This window comes from Mastomys coucha, unplaced genomic scaffold, assembly GCF_008632895.1.
Source record: "Mastomys coucha isolate ucsf_1 unplaced genomic scaffold, UCSF_Mcou_1 pScaffold22, whole genome shotgun sequence".
Lineage (NCBI taxonomy): Eukaryota > Metazoa > Chordata > Mammalia > Rodentia > Muridae > Mastomys > Mastomys coucha.
In genome coordinates this window covers 30,103,560-30,123,065 of record NW_022196905.1, presented here as the reverse complement: position 1 = coordinate 30,123,065, position 19,506 = coordinate 30,103,560, and the positions used below count along the sequence as shown (strand labels likewise).

The 19,506-nt window shown below is 52.5% G+C and overlaps 1 protein-coding gene across 2 annotated transcripts in view; it reads left to right on the top strand.

Annotated features, from left to right (window-relative positions):
- The window catches only part of Sh3tc1 (SH3 domain and tetratricopeptide repeats 1), a 45,579-nt gene extending 37,963 nt beyond the window's left edge, over positions 1 to 7,616 (top strand). For both annotated transcript variants that reach the window (XM_031341769.1, XM_031341768.1), the window contains exons 13-18: positions 1,304 to 1,484; positions 2,813 to 2,963; positions 4,164 to 4,286; positions 4,468 to 4,618; positions 5,005 to 5,201; positions 7,204 to 7,616. In XM_031341769.1, coding sequence (XP_031197629.1) covers positions 1,304 to 1,484; positions 2,813 to 2,963; positions 4,164 to 4,286; positions 4,468 to 4,618; positions 5,005 to 5,201; positions 7,204 to 7,461 — 1,061 coding nt within the window. In that variant the 3' untranslated portion in view covers positions 7,462 to 7,616. The remainder of the gene's footprint in view (positions 1 to 1,303; positions 1,485 to 2,812; positions 2,964 to 4,163; positions 4,287 to 4,467; positions 4,619 to 5,004; positions 5,202 to 7,203) is intronic.
- The last annotated feature ends 11,890 nt before the right edge of the window (positions 7,617 to 19,506 follow it).

Genomic DNA, 19,506 nt, shown 5'->3' with positions numbered 1-19,506 from the left:
CTCCTTGCCCTCCTCCTCCCCCTCCTTCTCCTCCTTCTCCTCCTCCTCCTCATCATCATGTGCTTGAGCATTTTGCCTTCATGTATACCTGCGTACCACATGTATGTCTGGTGCCAGCAGAGGTGTCAGATCCCCACTTCAGATGACCTAGACCTGGAGTTGCAGATGGTTGTGAGGTGCCATATGGGTGCTAGGAATCAAACCCAGGTCTTCTGCAAGAGAAGCCAGTCCTCTTGACCTTTGAGCCATGTCTCCAATCTAGTCATCCCTTAAACCTCTATGCTTCTGTTTCATTCGTGTCTCTTCCTTTAACCTCTGGCTATTCAGAAATGGGCAGCTTAACTTTCATATATCTGAACTTACCAAACTTTCCACTGTTACTGATTTCTTTTTGTCCCTCTGTTTGCTTAGCAGGACTAAATAAACCACCCTAGGGCCTCACATGTGCCAGGCAAATGCTCTGTAACCTTTTTTTTTTTTATTTCCAAGTCTTCTCTGAGATAAGATCTCACTAGTTGTACTACCTGACACTAAACTCATTCTGTAGTTCTGTTTTGCTGCCATGTAGCCAAAGAGCACATTCCCTATGACTTCCATCCCTTTGCATTTCCTGAGACTTGGTCAGTGGTCTGGAATATGTCTTTAGAGACTGCTCTATGAGCCCTTGAGAAGACCTGAACCCTCAAAAGATCTGGTTGGCTTATGGCACGGCTAAGCCTTCTGCCTCTCTGTTGATTTCCAAGTTGTTTTGACAGTTGGGGATGCTTCATGGCTCCCGGTCCCTGAGTTTGGGATAGTCTAGTGAGACATGGTTTGGAGCCTTGCCTCCTGGGTGGAACCCAGGCTTATGGGTAGAGCACAGCCTGATGTAGGCTGAATATGTTGTCCAATGTGGCAGGTGCCAGGAAAGATGCTGGCTATGATACTGTCTGTGTGTCCGACTATATTGAGCTGCCATTTCCATGGCCATCAGGCCAGGATGGAGATGGGAAGAGCATGTTAAGACAGAAACAAAATGTGTAGACAGGGCAAAAGCCTGGACAGGACCCTCCCCTGGACTGATCAGCATTATCTCCAAGCTTCCCTGGATGTCAGTTGATGGAAAGCTCATGGTGTGCTTCTCTACAGACTATGTAACCTGGCTCTGGGCTTGGGATCCCCTTTTTTTTTGAGGACCCAGCTCAGAAGTGAAGAAGAGGGAGTCATACAGTGGGGCCTTCAACCCTTCCACCCACAGGCATTGGGGTGCTTCAAAGGTGATTGAATTGGGAGGGTAACATATCCTCCCTCTGTCCCCACCCAGGTCAGTTACAGGCTGTGCAAAAGCTGTGCCACTTCTACAGCAAGGTCATGCCCAACGAGGTTCGATGTGTCATCTACCATGAGTTCCAACTGGCACTGGCACGCAAGACCGCTGACAAGGTGCTGGAGGGGCAGCTCCTGGAGGCCATCAGTCAGCTCTACCTGTCGCTAGGCACTGAGCGGTAAGAACAGCAGTGTAGGAGACACAGAAACCCTGGGAGCCCCTCCCATCAGGAACCACCCAAACCCCAATTCTCCAGGGCTGGAGATCATTCCATTCATTGTTCATGGTATAGGAGTCCCAGCATGGCCCCCGCTCTGATGGGGGACCAGCCCTCCTACCCTTGTTTTCTCGGTTAAACAAGGATCATCACTATAGCCATTTCAAACCATCCATGCCATGGTTCCTGCTGTGAGCTGACCCTACCTACCCCTAGTCTTTAGTTGTCAGCCTAGAGCCAGGTGGGTGTCTTTCACCCACCGGATGTCTGAGGGCAGCCACATGTTCTCTAGGCTTCTCACCACAGAGGGCAGAGCAAACTTCCCTGGAGCCAGGGCGCAGGGTCATGTTGGAGGTATGACTTACATTGAAGTTCTGGATAGCCTGACAGTTGGTAAAATCCTCAGCATGACACCTCCCCTAAGGCAGGGGCACTGGAGCAGGGAAGACCCTATTAGGAAACAGGGGAGACCCCTGTTCTAGCACAGACTCACAACAGGAATGGTGGTCTGGAGTCAGGCTTCTTGGATATGTCCCCGGGCTGTTGTCCATCTCCTTGGAGGCGTGTTGAAGGTGCTCAGCCCCACCCAGGCCTCAAGGACAGCCACTGCTGAAAACAGTCCTCTGTAACACTGCAGTATATACAAGTTTGAGAAGCCCTGGTCTACAATCTGAATTCTGCCATATGCCAGTGTCTCCCAGAGAAGACAGACTTTGTATTAGTTAGGGTTTCTATACCACAATCACAAATAACTTGAGTGGGGGAAGGGCTTATTTTCATTTCCATCTCTATATCATAGCCCATCACTGAGAAAAGTAAGGGCAGGAATTCAAAACACAGCAGGAAGCTGGAAGCAGGGGCTGATGCAGAGGCCATGGAGGAGTGCTGCTTGCTGGCTTGCTCAACCTGCTTTCTTAAAATGCCCAGGACCATAGCCTAGAAGTAGCTCTGCTTACAGTAAGCTGGACCTCACACAACAGTCAAGGAAACACTATAGGCTTACCCACAGTCCAGTCTGGTAGGGACATTTTCTCAAATGAGATCCTCCTTTCTCGAATGACTCTAGCTTATGTCAAGTTGACATACAACCAGCCATTACTGGCTGGATTCAGCATGCTGGAGTTGATAGCACATAGCTGCCTGTCTTCCCTCTGAAGAGTTGTTTCTCCATGCTGTGACGGGGTGCCTAGGGCAGGACACGATGCTGCCCACAGAGGAGTCCTTCAGGTCCTGACCTTCCAGACCATTCTGTAGGCAGATCCTGTTCTGATGCCTGTGTCTGACCCCAGGGCCTACAAGTCAGCTCTGGATTACACTAAACGGAGCCTGGGGATTTTCATCGACCTGCAGCAGAAGGAGAAGGAGGCACGTGCCTGGCTGCAGGCAGGGAAGATCTACTATATCCTGCGCCAGAATGAGCTGGTGGACTTGTACATCCAGGTGCGTTCAGTACTGGCACGGTGCACTGGCTCCCTCCCTCCCCACTCAACTCACCTATCTACCCACCCACTGCCATGTGACCACCTACTTATCTACCTAACTATCCACTCACCTACCCCCACCCACCCAACTGCCCTCTCATCTATCCACCCATCTACTCACTCCCCATTGATTCACCAGTCCATCCATCTATCCACCCATCCATCCTTTCAGCCACCCACCCACTCATCCATTCATTACATCTCCCTCTTCACCACACATTCATTTGTCCACCTACCTGTGTATCCCCTCATCCACCCATATATCCATCCACTTGTTCTTCTCACCCTCCCATCACTATTGAGTACCTTCCCACTCTGGCTCCCTTAGTTTCCTTCCATGCACAGCCTCTCTGATAACCATCTGGACAGAAGGTGGGCCCGGCATAGTACCCACCTCTTGTCAGTACATAGTAAGTGCTCAGTGTACATGGGAAAGCTGTGTCCACTCAGTTTGCACACAGAAGAGCTTGCTTCAGCAGTTCATAGTATGTTTACTTCAAAACATGTTTTATCATACAAGCTGTGATGCTTCCCAAGCTCGGTGAGATCTGGACAGATGAGGAGCACAGGAGTGGCACGGATCCAGGAGCCCAGGGCTCAAAGAGCATGGGAAAGGGCCTCAAAGCAACTTTGAGTCAGGGTGGAGACCTAGCGCCACCTGCTGGAAGAGAACATCAAGGTCCAGCCTAGAAGCTGGAACGATGGTATCTTATCTCATCACTGAGCAGATGTTTGTTGGGCACCTACTCTGTACCAGGCATTGCAGGCATCCCTGGACACAGCAGAGAAACCTCAACCTCAGGCTCTCTCTTGGTCCTATAGCACTGATGGGAAAGAAGTGGGTATGGATGGGTCAGGACGGGATAGGATGTGGTGGGAGCCACAGGAGGGGCAGCCAGCTGTGATCCGAACATAGTAGGCAGGCCAGAAGCCATGCCTGAGTTCTTCCTTGCTCACCTGGCCAGCCCACACCTGCTGAGCACTGGGGATGCAGCTGGACTGACACTTCCTAGCTCTCTGGTCCTGAAAGTTCCTCTCCTCAGAGCCACAAACGCACAGGGACAGAAGGAGGTTGGTGTCTCCAAGTGTGAGACCACACATCTCAGAGACACAGCCTCTCCGGGAGGTACAGTCTCCAGAGAACTTCTGGTTCTTACAGGTGGCACAGAATGCAGCCCTGTATACTGGGGACCCCAAGCTGGGGCTGGAACTGTTTGAGGCAGCTGGGGACATTTTCTTCAATGGGACCTGGGAGCGGGAGAAAGCTGTGTCCTTCTACCGGGTGAGTGGCCACTATATGTGGGAGTGACCCCAACTCCCAGCCTGGGGTATCAGGACAGAACCAACCTCTGTCCCACAGAGAGACCATATGAAGGGAGAGGACAGTGCCTTGCACACATGTGGGCTCAGGAGGTATTTTGCATGGTGGGTACTGTAGAAGCCTAACCTCAGTATATGGACAGGACCGGGCACTGCCCCTGGCTGTGACTGTAGGGAACCAGGAAGTGGAACTGCGCCTGTGCAACAAGCTGGTGGCCCTTCTGTCTGCACTGGAGGCACCTCAGGAGGGCCTGGAGTTTGCCCATGAGGCCCTTGCACTCAGCATCACCCTAGGTGAGTCCTCAGCCCTGTGCCCTGCTCTGCATCCCATCCTACTAGGCCTCCAGGCCCAGGTCTGCTGAGCAGACCTTGCTTGGCTTCTCCCATTTCCTGTGGAGATTGACTGGGGCCCACAGCAGCTCTGCTGAGTCTCCGGTGCCTAGCCACAGCTGAGCACAGAGCAGGCAGGGACTTGAGGAGAGAGAGAAAAGCTCAGAGGCTTTCTCTTGCTGGGACCACAGGCTGGCCCTCTTGCCCTGCTTTCCACACAGGGCATGGGTATGCTGTCCTCTCCCACCTCCCTTTCCTGCCTCTTCTGTCCTTACCCACTGTCTGCAGCCTGATGAGCTCATGGCCTTCCCACCCTGCTGGGTGGTGTCCTCACTACCTGAACCCCCCAGGTGACCGTCTGAATGAGCGAGTGGCCTACCACAGGCTAGCCACCCTGCACCACCAGCTGGGCCATGGGGAACTGGCTGAGCACTTCTTCCTCAAGGCTCTGTCACTGTGCAGCTCGCCCCTGGAATTCGATGAGGAGACCCTGTACTATGTGAAGGTCTACCTGGTGCTGGGTGACATCATCTTCTATGACCTGAAGGTGGGTAAAAAGAGTGGGGGCTCAGCCTGGGGTAGAGTCATTGCTCCACCTGAGTGTGTGGAAGGGTTGGGGCTCAGCCTGGGGTAGAGTCATTGCTCTGCCTGAATATGGGGTTTGCAATGTAGTCATTGGCCCCTGGCAATGGCCTCACATTTTCCTGGAGCAGGGCCTGGCTGTGAGAAGCCAGCCAGGTCGGCAGACAGGGCTACCCTCTTGTGCTGGTCAGACTTGGTCCTCTGATCTAACAGAGAGCCCAAGGAACCATATACTAGCAGTGGGAAAGTTGTTAGGAAGTTTCCTAAATGTGGCAATTCTCCCAAAAGAACGTAAAGAGACAAGGACATGTATGAATATTGACCACTCACATTGCAGAATCCAACCCAGACCATGGTGCCTCTTCCAGGAAGCCCACCCAGGATGTCAGCCTTTCTCCACGATTCCTTACTGGAATCCGTGGCATTGCCTTTCCTGGTCACCTAGGAGGGATGGGTGGAGAGAATACCATCCTGCCTCACAGTGAAGGAAACTAAGGTTCAGGAAGGAGTACGCTGATCCCAGGCTGCCTCTCTGAATCCTGGTTGGTCATAGGTCAGGCACCTGTGTTGAATCCAAGCTGCCACACAGGTGTATATGCACACACTTTGGCTGTCCTTCCCAAGGAGCTGAGTGCCCTCTCCTCCAGAACTTCTACCCCTTGAGGTCCCAGGTACCTCCCATGCTCCCCCATGCCACAGAGTTAGCCAGGGAGAGATGGCCTTGAGCCCAGGGTGAAGAGTACCCACCATCCGCTGTATGTGGCCCACTCTGTTCCTGGCTCTGTGGGGCTGATATAGAGAAGACATTGTCAGATCTTGGACTTTGTTGCCAGCTGAGGGAGCTGTCCCAGATGAGGAACAAGGGACGGCAGACTGGGTGGGGTCTCAGGAAACTCCTCAGATCACTCTTGTGGGAAAAGTCCTCTGAAGAAGCTAAGGTGGGGTGTGTCCAGGGGCAATTTGCATCCTGCCAGGATGCTGAGTTTGAGGCAAAGATGCCCTTGACCTGGGAGTGGCCAGAGGCAGGTGTGTCACACCTCATCTTAGGTACCAAGATGTGGGCCACATGTACAATCACTCAACAACAGGGGGCCAGGAAGTCCCCAGAGCTAGTGAGGCCCTGCAGTCTCAGGGGATCCACCTGCTCTTGGAAAGGCATCATACACTCCTGGAGTGACTAGAGGTGAGGCACGGTCAGATACAGGCAGCAGAGAGGCTCAGGAGGGAAGAAGCAGAGGCCATGATAGGTCAAGGCCTTAAGCTCTGGGATCTGGGAGGAAGAAGGGAGCTTCAGGAAAGGGACACAGATGTGTACACAGGAAGGACCTGTGGGATAGCCATAATGCTGTTCCAGGTCACCTAGGTCTCTGGATCACACTTAGGATGGGCTTGGAGCTACTCTGAGCCAGCAACCAAGTTGGTGTACCCTTAGCAGCAACAGATTTAAAAACCAACGTCCAGCCGGGCTGTGTCGGTCGGTGCACACCTTTGATCCCAGCTCTCAGGACGTGGAAGCAGGAATATTTCTGAGTTCAAGGCCAGCCTGGTCTACAGAGCAAGTTCCAGGACAGCCAGGGCTACACAGAGAAACCCTGTCTCCTAAAACCAAAAAAAGAACAAAATCAAACAACAACAACGAAAGGTGTCCAAACACAAGGACCAGGAAGCTCCAGCAGTGTTGGGAATAGAGTCTAAGCTGTGACTGTGATAGAGCAGGATGAGATGTCCCCAGAGTGTCCTGATGTGGTCCTGTTGGTCAATCATCATGGTGGGGAGTGCGTGAAAGGGGTCCTGGGATCATGTAGCCCTTGGGGGTCACTCAAGGTATTTCCATCCCCACCCTTGCTGGTTATGGGTAGATTTATCATCGTGACCCTGAGATCATGTAGTCCTTGGAGGAATGCTCCAGGTACCCCACCCCCACTCCAGTGAGTCGGCTTTACACAGTCAAACACATCTACCCACAGGACCCCTTCGATGCAGCTGGGTATTACCAGCTGGCACTGGCAGCAGCCGTGGACCTGGGCCACAAGAAGGCTCAGTTGAAGATTTACACACGCCTGGCCACCATCTACCATCACTTCCTCATGGACCGTGAGATGTCCCTCTTCTTCTACCAAAAAGCAAGGACCTTTGCCTCAGAACTGAACCTCCGTAGGACCAACCTGGTGCCCCAGCGCTTCTGTGGCCGGGCACCCTGGCTGGCCCCTGGCCACCCATCCTGACAACCTGAGAAGAGGCATATATATATACAAGGGGTCTCTTCCTCTTCTTGGGGTGTGGGCAATTTATTATTATTATTATTATTATTATTATTATTTTGCTGAGGGTTGGGGGGAACTGAAGGACCAAACAGTAGTAAATGTTTTTCAGCACCTGTGGTATCTTCTAGGTGTGTGATATGCCTCCCCAAGAGCCCAGGCTCTGCCCAATTCTCAGCCCTCTAACCCATCCTTTTTCTAGTCCCACACTGCAGCCTAGCCCTGGTCTACAGCGAGGACTGAATCCAGCAAGGCCTCTTGCTGGCTCTCTCATGGTATGGCCTTGACAAATCACTTACCTCAGTCCTCCATCCCCTTGTCTATTAAAAGGTAAGGTGATAGAAATCCCTCAGCAGGACCTACGATGATCTCTCCTCCTCTCTGCTCTCTCGTGTATATGACACAAGCCTGCATCATTCATCCTCATAGTACCTGCCTGAGAGGAGTTCAGGACATGATGGCCTCCATTGGCAATGGGGAATGTGGGACCCAGATTATCCATTACCACAGGGAGGAATTGAGCCCCAGAGCCAACCAAGTAGAGTGACCTCCCTGCCAGCCTGCCCAGAAGGACATGGCACCTTATGCCTTGAGAGAAGCTTGTGAACCTCTTCATCCCTGGTGATGTCAGGACCCAACTAGCTGACAGTCCCATTCTTGGGTGGGTTGGGCCACAGGGGGCGGGGTGCTGAAGATAAAAGGTAGTGATGACCTACTGTGGGTTCAGCCAGTGTTGTCACGGTAACTAAGGACACTTGGGTTAGGTCATCCCCTGCCTGCCAGTCTGCAATTTATCAGCCACTAGGTGTCCTCAGCTGCCTGCTACCTCAGGTTGCAGGGCCTTTGATGGTAGATCTCTCTGAGCCCAGGTAGGTCAGCCCTGAAACAAAGCGGCTGCCTTGGAGCTGCCGTGAGACTTGCTCAAGGTGAGGGTGCTCCCAGAGCTTTATAGTGGGTGCTCCCTGTGTTGTGATCATAAAAAGAGAAAGAGCTGTAAGAATATGTTCTGGTGAGGTGTCGGGGGAAGGGGGTGCCTCCACAGGCCCATGCCGAGGCATCCCTTCCCCCTGAGGGACCAGACACACACTGGTATAGTATAGAATAGAGTTTATTTAGGGCATGGGAGGGGAGTTAAGAGGGTAGCAGAGGCAGAGAAAGGCAGAGAGAAGGAGAGAGTAGAGAAGTAGGGGCCGGCCATGACCACATGGAGAGAAGGGGGAAGGGAATGGGGAGAGAGGGGGAGCAAGGGGGCAAGAGGCAAGCAGGAGTAAGAGAGAGAGGAGGGGGCCAGCAGCCCCTTTTATAGGGCCAGGCCTACCTGACCATTGCCAGGTAACCATGGGAGGAGCATACCTGGCTGCTGCCAGGTATCTGTGGGGGTGGAGTTTATACAGAATGCTAACACCCTAGGCTGGCCCTGCCACAGTGATGTTTCCTATTAAGATGCTCATGAGCCCAGGGCGTTCCAACAACCATACCATGCTGTACCATGGTTAAGTAACAAAGGACACTGTCTTAACCTCTCAGACCCTTTGTCCCATTGTCTGTAATCAAGTTTCTGTGAATGACAGGAGGAAGACAACGTGGGGACAGAGCCGCCTGTAGAATCTCTGCAAAGGCAGGAGGGGGTGGTGGAGGCTGGGGCCTGTTGCACTCCTTACTGCTCTCCCATTAGCATGGGTCTAGAATATCCTGTGGCCTATTGAAGGCTGCAGCAGCCTGTAGGCCCATTGCCCAGAAGCCAGGCTTTAGAAGGAGCCCCAGTGTCTCTCCCAAGTCTACCCAACTACCTTCCTTCACATATGGCCTGACTTTGAGGCCATAAGCCCTACCCCAGTAGGGCTATATTCACTCTCTTGGGAGCACAGTTACTCTGCACCAGCTTTGTCCTAGGAAAGACAGATGCAGGTGTTGAAGGAGCTGAGAAGCTTGGGGATCAGGATCACAGGGACCCTCTGTGTGACCTGAGCCAGAACTTCAGGATGCCTTAGTGGGCAAACAGCATCCACTTGGCCGCTGTGGGCCACTGCCCACTGTGACATCTCTACAAAGCCAATCCTTTTGGTCAGACTTGGGTTGACAGCCTGTGCCCTAGGAGGGCAGAAATCCTAGGCTTCTATCTCTACAAGGCCTGAGTCAATGGCTCCTGGAGGTCAAGGATGCCTTTGACCCAGTCAGCAGGGTGAGGACATCTCTGTGGGGACCTATCAGCCTGGCAGACTCAGTGGGAGGGGGAACTTGCTCTGTCTGAGGACAGAGACAGGCTCGCCCTGGGAGGAGGGTAGTGAGTGTTGACTCCTCAGTCGTGTTTCCCCATTCCCAGAACTGCCATGGCTCCTCTCGCTTTCCCATTATGCCTGTCTCAGGAGGCTGGAAAAGGACCATTGAGCAATAAACTCACTCTACATGACCACTTCTAGACCAGAGCCCAGCATAAAGGCCTCACCAAACCGTCATATCGAGAGATGACTGTGGACACACCCATTCCCAGCATGGCCTGTGTTGGGGCCAAGAGAAGCTAGTCTAGCCCTGACCTCAGCAGTTGAGGATTCCCTTCCTCCTCTAGGGGATAGGGATCAGGAGCTCTAGGAGGACAGATCAAGCAAGCACCAGAGGGGACTCAGGTCCATGCTGGCTCTCAGCCATCAACAACAATGCAGTCACCTGAGCTGAGAGTTCTACCATTGCTGGCAGGGCCATCAGAAAAATCCACTTAAGCCAAATTGGGCTCAGTTACCCCACCTCCCAGCCCCGCTGTCTTGGGGACCATGGCATCAGCACGAAGATCTTTGGGTGTGCAGCAACATCTAATTCACATGGCTCTGAGCAAGCCATCCTCCCCTGGAACACTAAGGTCCATCTCAGACATGATCATGGGAAACATAGGAGGGTGTGACATCCCCCTCCCATGACTACTCTTCACTTGTATTTTACTGCAAAAAGCTTGGTGGAGACACCACTACACAGGGGCATGAGCAGCTCATGCTCCTGAGCTTATGAGCTCCTACCTACCCCACATGACCTCATACCAATAGCTCCTTCCCAAGCTTGCCCTGCTTTCCACCTCTCTTGTTTAGTTTCTTGTTCCTGAACACCCCATAGCAGCAGTCGTAGGCTGTCTGCACTCCGCTCTCCTGGCTCTTTTCTCACTTAGGCCTCAGGTGGGTCTCCAGTACCACCTGTGATGGCCATCACAGGCTGGCTCGGAGGAGCCCAATCTTTGCACAGGCCATCTGTGAGGATGTCAGGAGGCTCCCAGAGGCAGGGATGTGGGACGTTCCAGATATGGCAGGGTACAGGCCCTGGGAGCTCAGTAGAGAGGTGGCTGGGAAGGGCAGAGCATCCCAGCCCAAGCTCCTGTGCCATGTCCACAGCAACCTGAGCAGCAGCACTTGTGAGGCCAGGGGCTCTGCGGTGCACACCAGCTCTCGAGGGGTCCAGCCACCTGTGCTGCCAGTATTATCCCAGTCCCTGCATTCTTCCCAGTCACACCATGTTCAATGTATGGGATGGAGGGGTGTCCCCCTGTTTCTCACTCCAACAAGGACACAGGAAGGCAGCTGGGGCCACTTGAATCACCCACCTGGGAGTTTGCCTTGCTCTAAAAGACAGGCTTGGTGAGGATCTCATTTGTTGGTACCTTGGCATCTCCAGGGCCACTCTGGCTCTCTGGCTGGGTGACTCCAAGCAGAGAGGTAAAAGGATGTGAAAGCAGGGATGAGAAGTGGGGCAGGGTAGAGGCAGAGGAGCTAGGGTATTGGAGACTTGTCAGAAAGGTGATGGGCGACTCATAGACGCTGTGAAGGGTGGGCTCCATATCACAGTGGGGAATGGGGCATGGCTTGGAGGGGTTAATTCCCTTTGCAGAGTTCATAGGGTCCAGTAGGCCCCAGGCACAGGTAGTGTGGAAACAGATTCCCCCTTGAGAGATGCTTCAAGGCATCTCCCTCTCTTCACTCCTACACCTTGAGCTGCTGTGTGCCCATAATCACACATGGTCAGGATCCACTGAGTCATAGGGAAGCCACTGTGTCCCCCGTGTGCCCCCCAGGGTCATCTGATAATTATGTGGAGGGACTCCTCTGGCCCTGAGTACTGTTGCAGCCTCTTGATGACTGTGGTACTGGATTCCTCAACTCCCTCCTCAGTGACTTCAGAAAGACCCAGGAAGCAATGCTTCACCGGGCAGTTCTGAGGACCCAGCCAAACAGGGTCCCTGGCCATCAGCAGCCCCCAGCTCGCCCACTAAGGCTGATGGGATGAGTCCAACTCGGATAAGGGCACGATCAGAGTACACGTTGAAACCCAAGTAGTTCAGACAAGGGAACTCCAAGGTTTCCTCTTAGGTCCTTTCCCAGTGTGTCACAGGCTCAGATGATGGGTTGGAAGGTAAGGATGAAGTAAATGCTGTCAGGGAAGCTGTGTGGCAGACTCCAGTGCTTTCCCCTAAACCCAGTTCTAATGTTCCATCATCTACCTGGCACATCTTCATCCTCTTCTGCCCGGCACCCATAGTCAAAGTGCTCCCTACTACTCAGCAGGGTACACATCTTTTCAGCTCTGTGCTGTCAGCCTCGTCCACGCCTTCTACAGACGACACTGAGGCTGCGTAAGGGTGAGGGATCCCAGTAGCCACACAACCATGGCTGCCCAGCCTCTGACTGTAGAGGTCCCACACCAGAGGGGACCAGTCCACCCCTCTTCACCAGCAGCCAGTCATGCCTGGAGCCCAAGGGGGTTACCAACTGCCCCTTATAGACCTCCCAAGTTCTTATTCCCAGGCTCCATGCAGCTGCCCCTTGCCCCTGCTTGCCTTCCTACAAGCTGGATCACACCAATATTTGACCTGAGCTGCTCAGGCTCCTAGATCAACTTCCTGCCATCTATTAAAGGTTGCAGTGAGGAACAGGTTGGGTGGGCACATGCACAAGCGTGTGTGCGTGTGTGTGTGTGTGTGTGTGTGTGTGTGTGTGTGTGTGTGTGCCTGTGTGTATGTGTGTACCTGTGCGTGTGCGTAGGAGGCAGTTCTCTTCCTCTCTGACCCTCCCCTGGTTGTCTAGGCCCCTCTGCTGACCCCACCCACCTAGGCCTGCTTCTTTTCTCTGTTTAAATACCTACCATATTCTACTGTGTAAGAAACCCATCTTTCCAATTGTGGCTGCTGTGACCCAAATGGCTGATTAACAACAGGCCGGGCTTCTGTCTGTCTGAAGGGAAAGTGCAGTAAGCAAGGCTTTCTGTGTCCCACATCCTTTACCCTCTATACCTGCTCAGTCCTAAGTACCCCTCCTGTTTGGTACCCTTGATTTAAGGGGTCAGGGTCCTCCATCTTGAACCATGACACCAGCATCAATTCCTTCTGACCAGTTATGGCAGCCACATGGACAGCAGCCATTCCCTCTGCCTGACATTAGGAGGGAGGAGAATCGCAGCCCCTATACGGCTTTTCACACAGTCACAAGCCCTCCGGGCTGGCAAGCCAACACACCCTTGACAATCTGTAGAATGACCAGACACTCTGCATGTGGCCAGGCAGGCTGCCTTCCTTTCTGAGCCTTTGGTTTCTCACCTGTCAAATCCCAGTCTGTGAACAGAAGTGTGTTCCAAAAGTGTACAGCACTCTCTGTGGGTTCCAGATGGGTCCAGCTGAAGAGCATCGTGTATCACTTTGTAGCATTTCAGGGAAAGTCCCCAGTCTGTTGACACGGCCCAGTTTTAGGTCTGAGTGTATGTCTGGGGTTGTGCACAGTGAGCGAACTGCTGGTGCAGTGCGGAAGACATAACGCCTTCCATGCAGACAGATAACAGGGCAAGGGGCACAGAGTGAGCCACAGAAGCTGCAGCTCAGTGTGGACTTCAGATGCATTGGATATTTAGATGTTCCCACCTCCTTGGACACCCCAGCTCCTTGGTTCTGTTTACATATCCTCCAGGACTCAGGATGTGCTCGAGGGAGTCAGAAGTGAATGGATAGAGGAGAGGGCAGGCAGGGGATTCCAGACTGAGGCAGTAACTTCTGGCTGACTGTGAGTCTCAGGGTGTGCCTGCAGAATGGGCTTCAAGAAGGGATTGATTAAGCCGCTGCCAGATGGAAGGGTTTGGAGCGTGAGTACACGCAGACCAGGCGTCATGAGGGAGGGTGAGAGTCATGCTGATGGAGTAGGAGAAGTTTTCCTGGCTTTCGGTTCTGTACCCCTGGCCATGGCCTGAGTGTCTGTCCAGCACCATGATCAGGAGTAGAGAGGTGAAATGTCAAAATTCCTTTCAAGAGAACAATTCAATATGTTGAGGATGAAATAAGAGGTACCTGCAGGAAGTGAATAGACGGAGAAGTGAAGGGGCATAAAGACTTTATGTTCACCGACTGCTGACACCCTCTCCCTGTTTGCTCTAGTCAGGAAACTTCCTCCCTGCTGTTCTCACACTGGGCTCAGCCTGGGAGTGCCCTGGGACAGGCAGGACAAACATCAGGCAAAGCTTCCCCTGTTGCTCCCCCAGGTTTCTAGCTCCAGCCAAGAACCTCTGCCTCAGGCTCCACTCCCCTGAGCCTCTTAGCACTGGGGCACACAGCTCTCTGCTCAGGCATTTGTGTTCTTCTGTCCCCCAGGTGGCAGCCACTTAGACTCCATCGCCTCTCTTTGCCACTTGGGTGTCTTTCATCTTCAAATCAGGACCACTTTAGAGAGGTCCTGCATGCCCTTCTCCCAGCATCCTTCAAGACCACATGCTTCATAACCTGTTATGGTAGGGCCACCAGGATGCTGGCTTTGTACTAGTGTCTGTGGCCTTGTGTCATCATGTTTCAGCAGATTTTTGTGGCCACCACAGCAGAGAGACATGTCTGGTGGCCAAGTGCCTCCAGCCATCCCTGGCAGTCTTGCGATTGTTGCCACCATTGCAGGTAATGCAATAGGATCACACACACACTTCCCTCATGGAAGCCTTGCATCCATCCCAGGCTTGTAGGGGCCAGTGACACTCCTCTTCCTGTGGACGACAGCCATAGTCTATGGCTTGCTGGGGCCAGACCTTGGCTACTTCAGCCTTAGTTTGGCACAGTTAGCAAGTTATCAGTGGCTATGAATGAATGTGCTGTGGGCCACCCTGTCCCAGCTGTTATGTGGACAAGTTGCTGTAGTGAATGGCTGGGATTCAGCACACAGCTCACAAGGTGATAGTTAGCCTTTAAGAAGTCTGCCATTTTGCATTCTCTGGAAGGATTTTGTTTGTGATTGTGATGTGCATACATGTTTGCTTTGTGTGTGTGTGTGTGTGTGTGAGAGAGAGAGAGAGAGAGAGAGAGAGAGAGAGAGAGAGAGAGAGAGAGAGAGAGAGAGAGAGAGAGAGAAAGAGAGAGAGAAGAAGAGAGAGAGAAGAGAGAGAGGGAGAGAGAAAGGGAGAGGGAGAGGGAGAGAGAGAAGTTGTCAGTGTCTTCTTTTGTCACCCACTTTATTTACTGAGTCAGAGCCTCTTTTTTTATTACTTTTTTTTAGATTTATTTTTATTTATTTTATGTGTATGAGTACACTGTAGCTGTATAGATGGCCGTGAGCTATCATGTGCGTGGCTGCTGGAAATTGAACTCAGGACCTCTGCCGCTCCGCTTTCTCCGGCCGGCTGGCTTCGCCTGCTCGCTCTGGCGTAATTCACTATAGCTGTCTTCAGACACACCAGAAGAGGGCGTCCGATCTCATTACGGGTGGTTGTGAGCCACTATGTGGTTGCTGGGATCCAAACTCAGGACCTTCAGAAGAGCAGTCAGTGCTCTTACCCGCTGAACCATCTCGCCAGCAAGTCAGAGCCTCTTACTTGAGCCAGGAGCTCACTGATTGGGCAAGTCTCCCCAGCCAGCTTGATCCACCAACCCTTGTTCCACATCAGGAGCACTGGGATTCCAGGGAGCCATCATGCCTTCCTGACTTTTTATGCAGGTGCTGGGGCTCCACACTCTGATGCTCACACTTACATGACAAGCACCCTACCCACGGAGTCATCTCCCAGAAGCTCCTGAGAGGATTTTTGGCAAAAATCAAAATGAGAAGAAAAACAAAACTGGTCCTTGCTTTTGGGTGGCACTAGATGTGGTAATTGTTCCTTGTGTCTCTAGCTCTGGAACTTCCAGTTTCTGTGAAATAAACATTCATTTTACACTACATATTTCACAATCAGAAGGAAGCAACTCTCTAAAAAGCATGTGATAAAATGAGAAGATTCTTGGGTAATCAAGCTTTTTAAAAGACTAAGACATTGGTAGGTCTGTCAGTCAATATGCACACACACACACACACACACACACACACACACACACACACCCTCCTGCAGGACCCATCATCCCTTTACCTCTCCTATAGGACCCCCTTCTCAGACCCTTCCAGGATATATTGTCCCCTTCCCTAGTCCCCTGCTGGGTGCATAACTTCCTTCTCCCTTTTGCAAGGAGCTGACATTGCCAAGAGAGGAAGGATGACATCATCACAAAGGCACCCGTGTACCTGAGATGACAGTGACAAAGATGGGAAGGCCTAGCCTGTCTTCAACTCTTGGGAAGCTGGCTTAATCTCCCGCTACACATCTGAGGTGATACTGGCTTGGATGGTGGCATCACTTGCTGTGATGCACACAGTTGGGGGGCATGACATGGTTGTGACATTGATGGGGTGTGTGAGCTCAGCTGTAGAACACTTCATAAAGTTGACAGTTCTGAATGCAGACCAGAAAACGTGTCCCGATCTGTGTTGAGTTGAAGAGGAATGGCCCCCATAGACTCATGTGTTTGAATGCTTGGCGCATAGGGAGTGGCACTATTAGGAGATGTGGCCTTGTTGGAGTGGATGTGGCCTTGTTAGAGGAAGTGTGTCACTGTGGAGGCAGACTTTGAGGTCTCATATATACCCAAGCTAGCCCTAGTATGAAAATCTCCTTTGGCTGCCTTTGGATCAAGATGCAGAACTCTCAGTTCCTTGTCCAGCACCATGTCTGTTTGCAGGCTGCCATGCTTCATGCTATGATGATAATAAATCTCCAAAACTGTAAGCCAGCCCCAATAAGTGTTTTTCCTTTATAAGAGTTGCCATGGTCATGGTGTCTCCTCACAGCTGATGTGTACTGTGATGCTCCCCCCCCCACCGACTGTGAGGAAATGGCCTACTATAGGGAGACCCCAAGAGCTATAGAGGCGCTGCAGGCCAAGCTGTCCCTCCTATGATTTGGTGAGGTGATTGATCACCAGTGGTTTGATGAAAGTCTGACCTGGATCACAGCCCAGAGTTCTGCCCACCACAGTCAATTTCAGTTCAGCTATTGTGCAAGGAAGTCCAAAGAGGCGCACTGATGCCTGGGGTCCCTGCTGCCATTCCTTCTCCCTATGTCCCAGCCAGAAGAACCTGAAGGCTAAGAGGCCCTGTAAGCAGTGTTGGGTTCCTTCCAATTTGATGGGGTCACATTTGTGTCACATAAGAAGCCCTGCTCTCTGCCATCACCCCACTCCCACTCCCTACATTGCTCCCCCACCCCCCACAGCACTCAGAGCATCAGGGAGTAAGGTCAATGCTCTCCACAGCACCTCCCAGACACCATGCTGAGAGGAGCAAGTGCAATCTTCACGCACACCTTAGCTCCCATACCTTCACCCCTCTCAGGAACAGCCACCCTGTTGCCACACAAGGGGCCTAGTCTTGACTGTTCTACGTGGCCCAGACAAGCCACAGGGCAATGTGTCCTGAGTTCTGAGACTCACCAGAGGTGGGGACATGCCATTGGGGGGAGGGTTGCAAATTTAGCCAAGTACAGACAAAGGTTCAATGACAGTGGGGCTCCGGTGGCTAGAACAGTGCAGGTCACAGTTGACCTGACTTCTTCAGGAGACCCCAGGGCCATGTGAGTCCAGAGGTAATGTCTGTCACTGGGAGTTAGGGAGTCACCGCCAAGACCAAATCATGAAGGTGGAGAAGAGTCCCAAGTAAAGACAATGAAAGGACAAGAGAGATGACTGGGGGACTGAGTTCAGAGCCAGGAAGTAGAGACCTAGGCACTGAGGAGCCACAGCAGACACAGAGGGAAGGAAGGACCTGAGCTAAGTTCCCAGAAGGCTTCAGAGCTTGTCCACAGCATGAGCCAGTCATGGGGACCTCAGTCAGGCTTGTGGGAAGGAGATGCCTTTGAGGTGAAGTCACCCACTGCCTGTGCTGTGTCTGCACATAGCTACCGCTATCATGAGGGCCTGTGGTGACCCCAGCAAGATCCCTGCAGGCAAGGGGCCCTCTCTGACAGGGCAGCCACAGCAGCTGTGTGGCTAGAGCTTCCTGCCCACTGAACATGAAAATTACAGGCCGAGACTGATGGGGTCTTACAACCCTGCCACCGCTGCCAGCACAGTCTGCTGGCAGAAGCAATTGCTCCTCCATGTCACAGCCTTTGGAGTTTGTCATTGACCACATCATTCTGGGGCTCATAAGGTCAGTAGGGCATTGGGTCTGAAGCTCCAGATGCCACCAAGGCGTCCCTGGGGGTGACTGTGGTAGAGGGCATTGCCAGATGGCATGCCCATGTCACCCTCTTCCAGAAGTAGGCATTCTACCATGCTCCATGCTAAGTGTGGGGTTGTCTACCTTACTCCCCTACAAACCCCTGACAGGGCCTGGGAAGAGAACCCTAGAGCCACTTGAGACAATCCAGCCTAGCTGTTGGCTCTTAGGCAGGAGTCTGAATCCTGGGAGCCAGCTTGGTCCCCCACTCAGTGGAGGCTGGTGGCTCACTTCCTTGATCTTCAGTTCTCTCTGTTCAGGCTCCATGTGTCTGGTCTGCAGGATGAAGCAGCAGATGCCAGCAGGGAAGGGAAAGGAAGAGGGCAGTCATGCCCATTCCCTACTCTCCTCTCCCCAGAGAGGAGTCCCCGCTGACACAAGCTGTGCACAGCTCTGTGGCAGAGGCCTCAGTGACAGCAAGCAGTGCTTAGTCTGGACTGGGATTCAGATTAAGCCTGTCTGAACCCTCACCTCATTTCTGCTCCTGGCTCCACAAAGGCCTGAATTGGCCTTTGACCAGTGTCACTGGGAGTGTGAGAGGCCATGCATGATCTTAGGACAAGTGCTGGAAGACAACAGGGCAGAATGAGATGGGTCCGAAATTCTCCTGAGATGCACTGAGACTGGCATGTGTAAGGGACAGAAAGGGTGAGGGAGGGCTGGAGGGAGATGACTTAATCCGCATTCAGAGACTGAGGCTGAACATGTGACAGTGGCTACATTAATGAGGCTGTTTGGTTCCCGGCTCCAGAGGCTAGCATTTCAAAGGTGTGTTAGTGGTGTCTGCTAGTGTCTGCTGAGGCCTTGTGCTAGGAGAAAACTAACAAGATCAACATAGAACTAAAGAACATAGAGGCCAGGAAGAAAGCAATGTGGGGGTTGGGGCAGTGGAGCATCCCAGAGAGTGCAGAGGGCTAAAGAAGCAGAGAAGCCACCATAGAGTCACTGCAGAGAGGAAGGGCAGTCTGGGCAGTCTGTCAGGTCTGCAGCCACTGGCAATTGATAAGCTCCTCCTTGGGATTTGGGATGGCAGGGGAGAGCAGCTGCTCAGAGTTCTCCAGAGAGGAAGAAGAGGAGGAAAAGGAAGGCAGAGGACTTACGAGAACTTGCTGGGAGCCTATTCACTAAGTCAGAGCCACCCAAGGTAGGGTGAACATGGGTCTATGGCTGAAGTGGTGGAGGCCCAGGCCTGCGGCATCCTAGAAGTAAACCTAACAGACTGCTGTAGAGGGTCACGGAGCAGGTGGCAGGGAGCAGAGAAGGTGCCAGTGGGAAAGAATAGTGTTGGCCCAAAGGTGCTGGAAAAAACAGATACCTGCATACAATCAAATGAAGCGGGACCTCTTACCTCACACCATAAACCCTTGCTCAAAACTAAGGGTGAACCCAACAGTAAGAGCCAAATCCAGGAAGCCCCTAAAGAAACCAAAGGAACCATGCCCATGGCTGATCAAGCAACAAGAATGTACAGATAACTCCTGAGTTC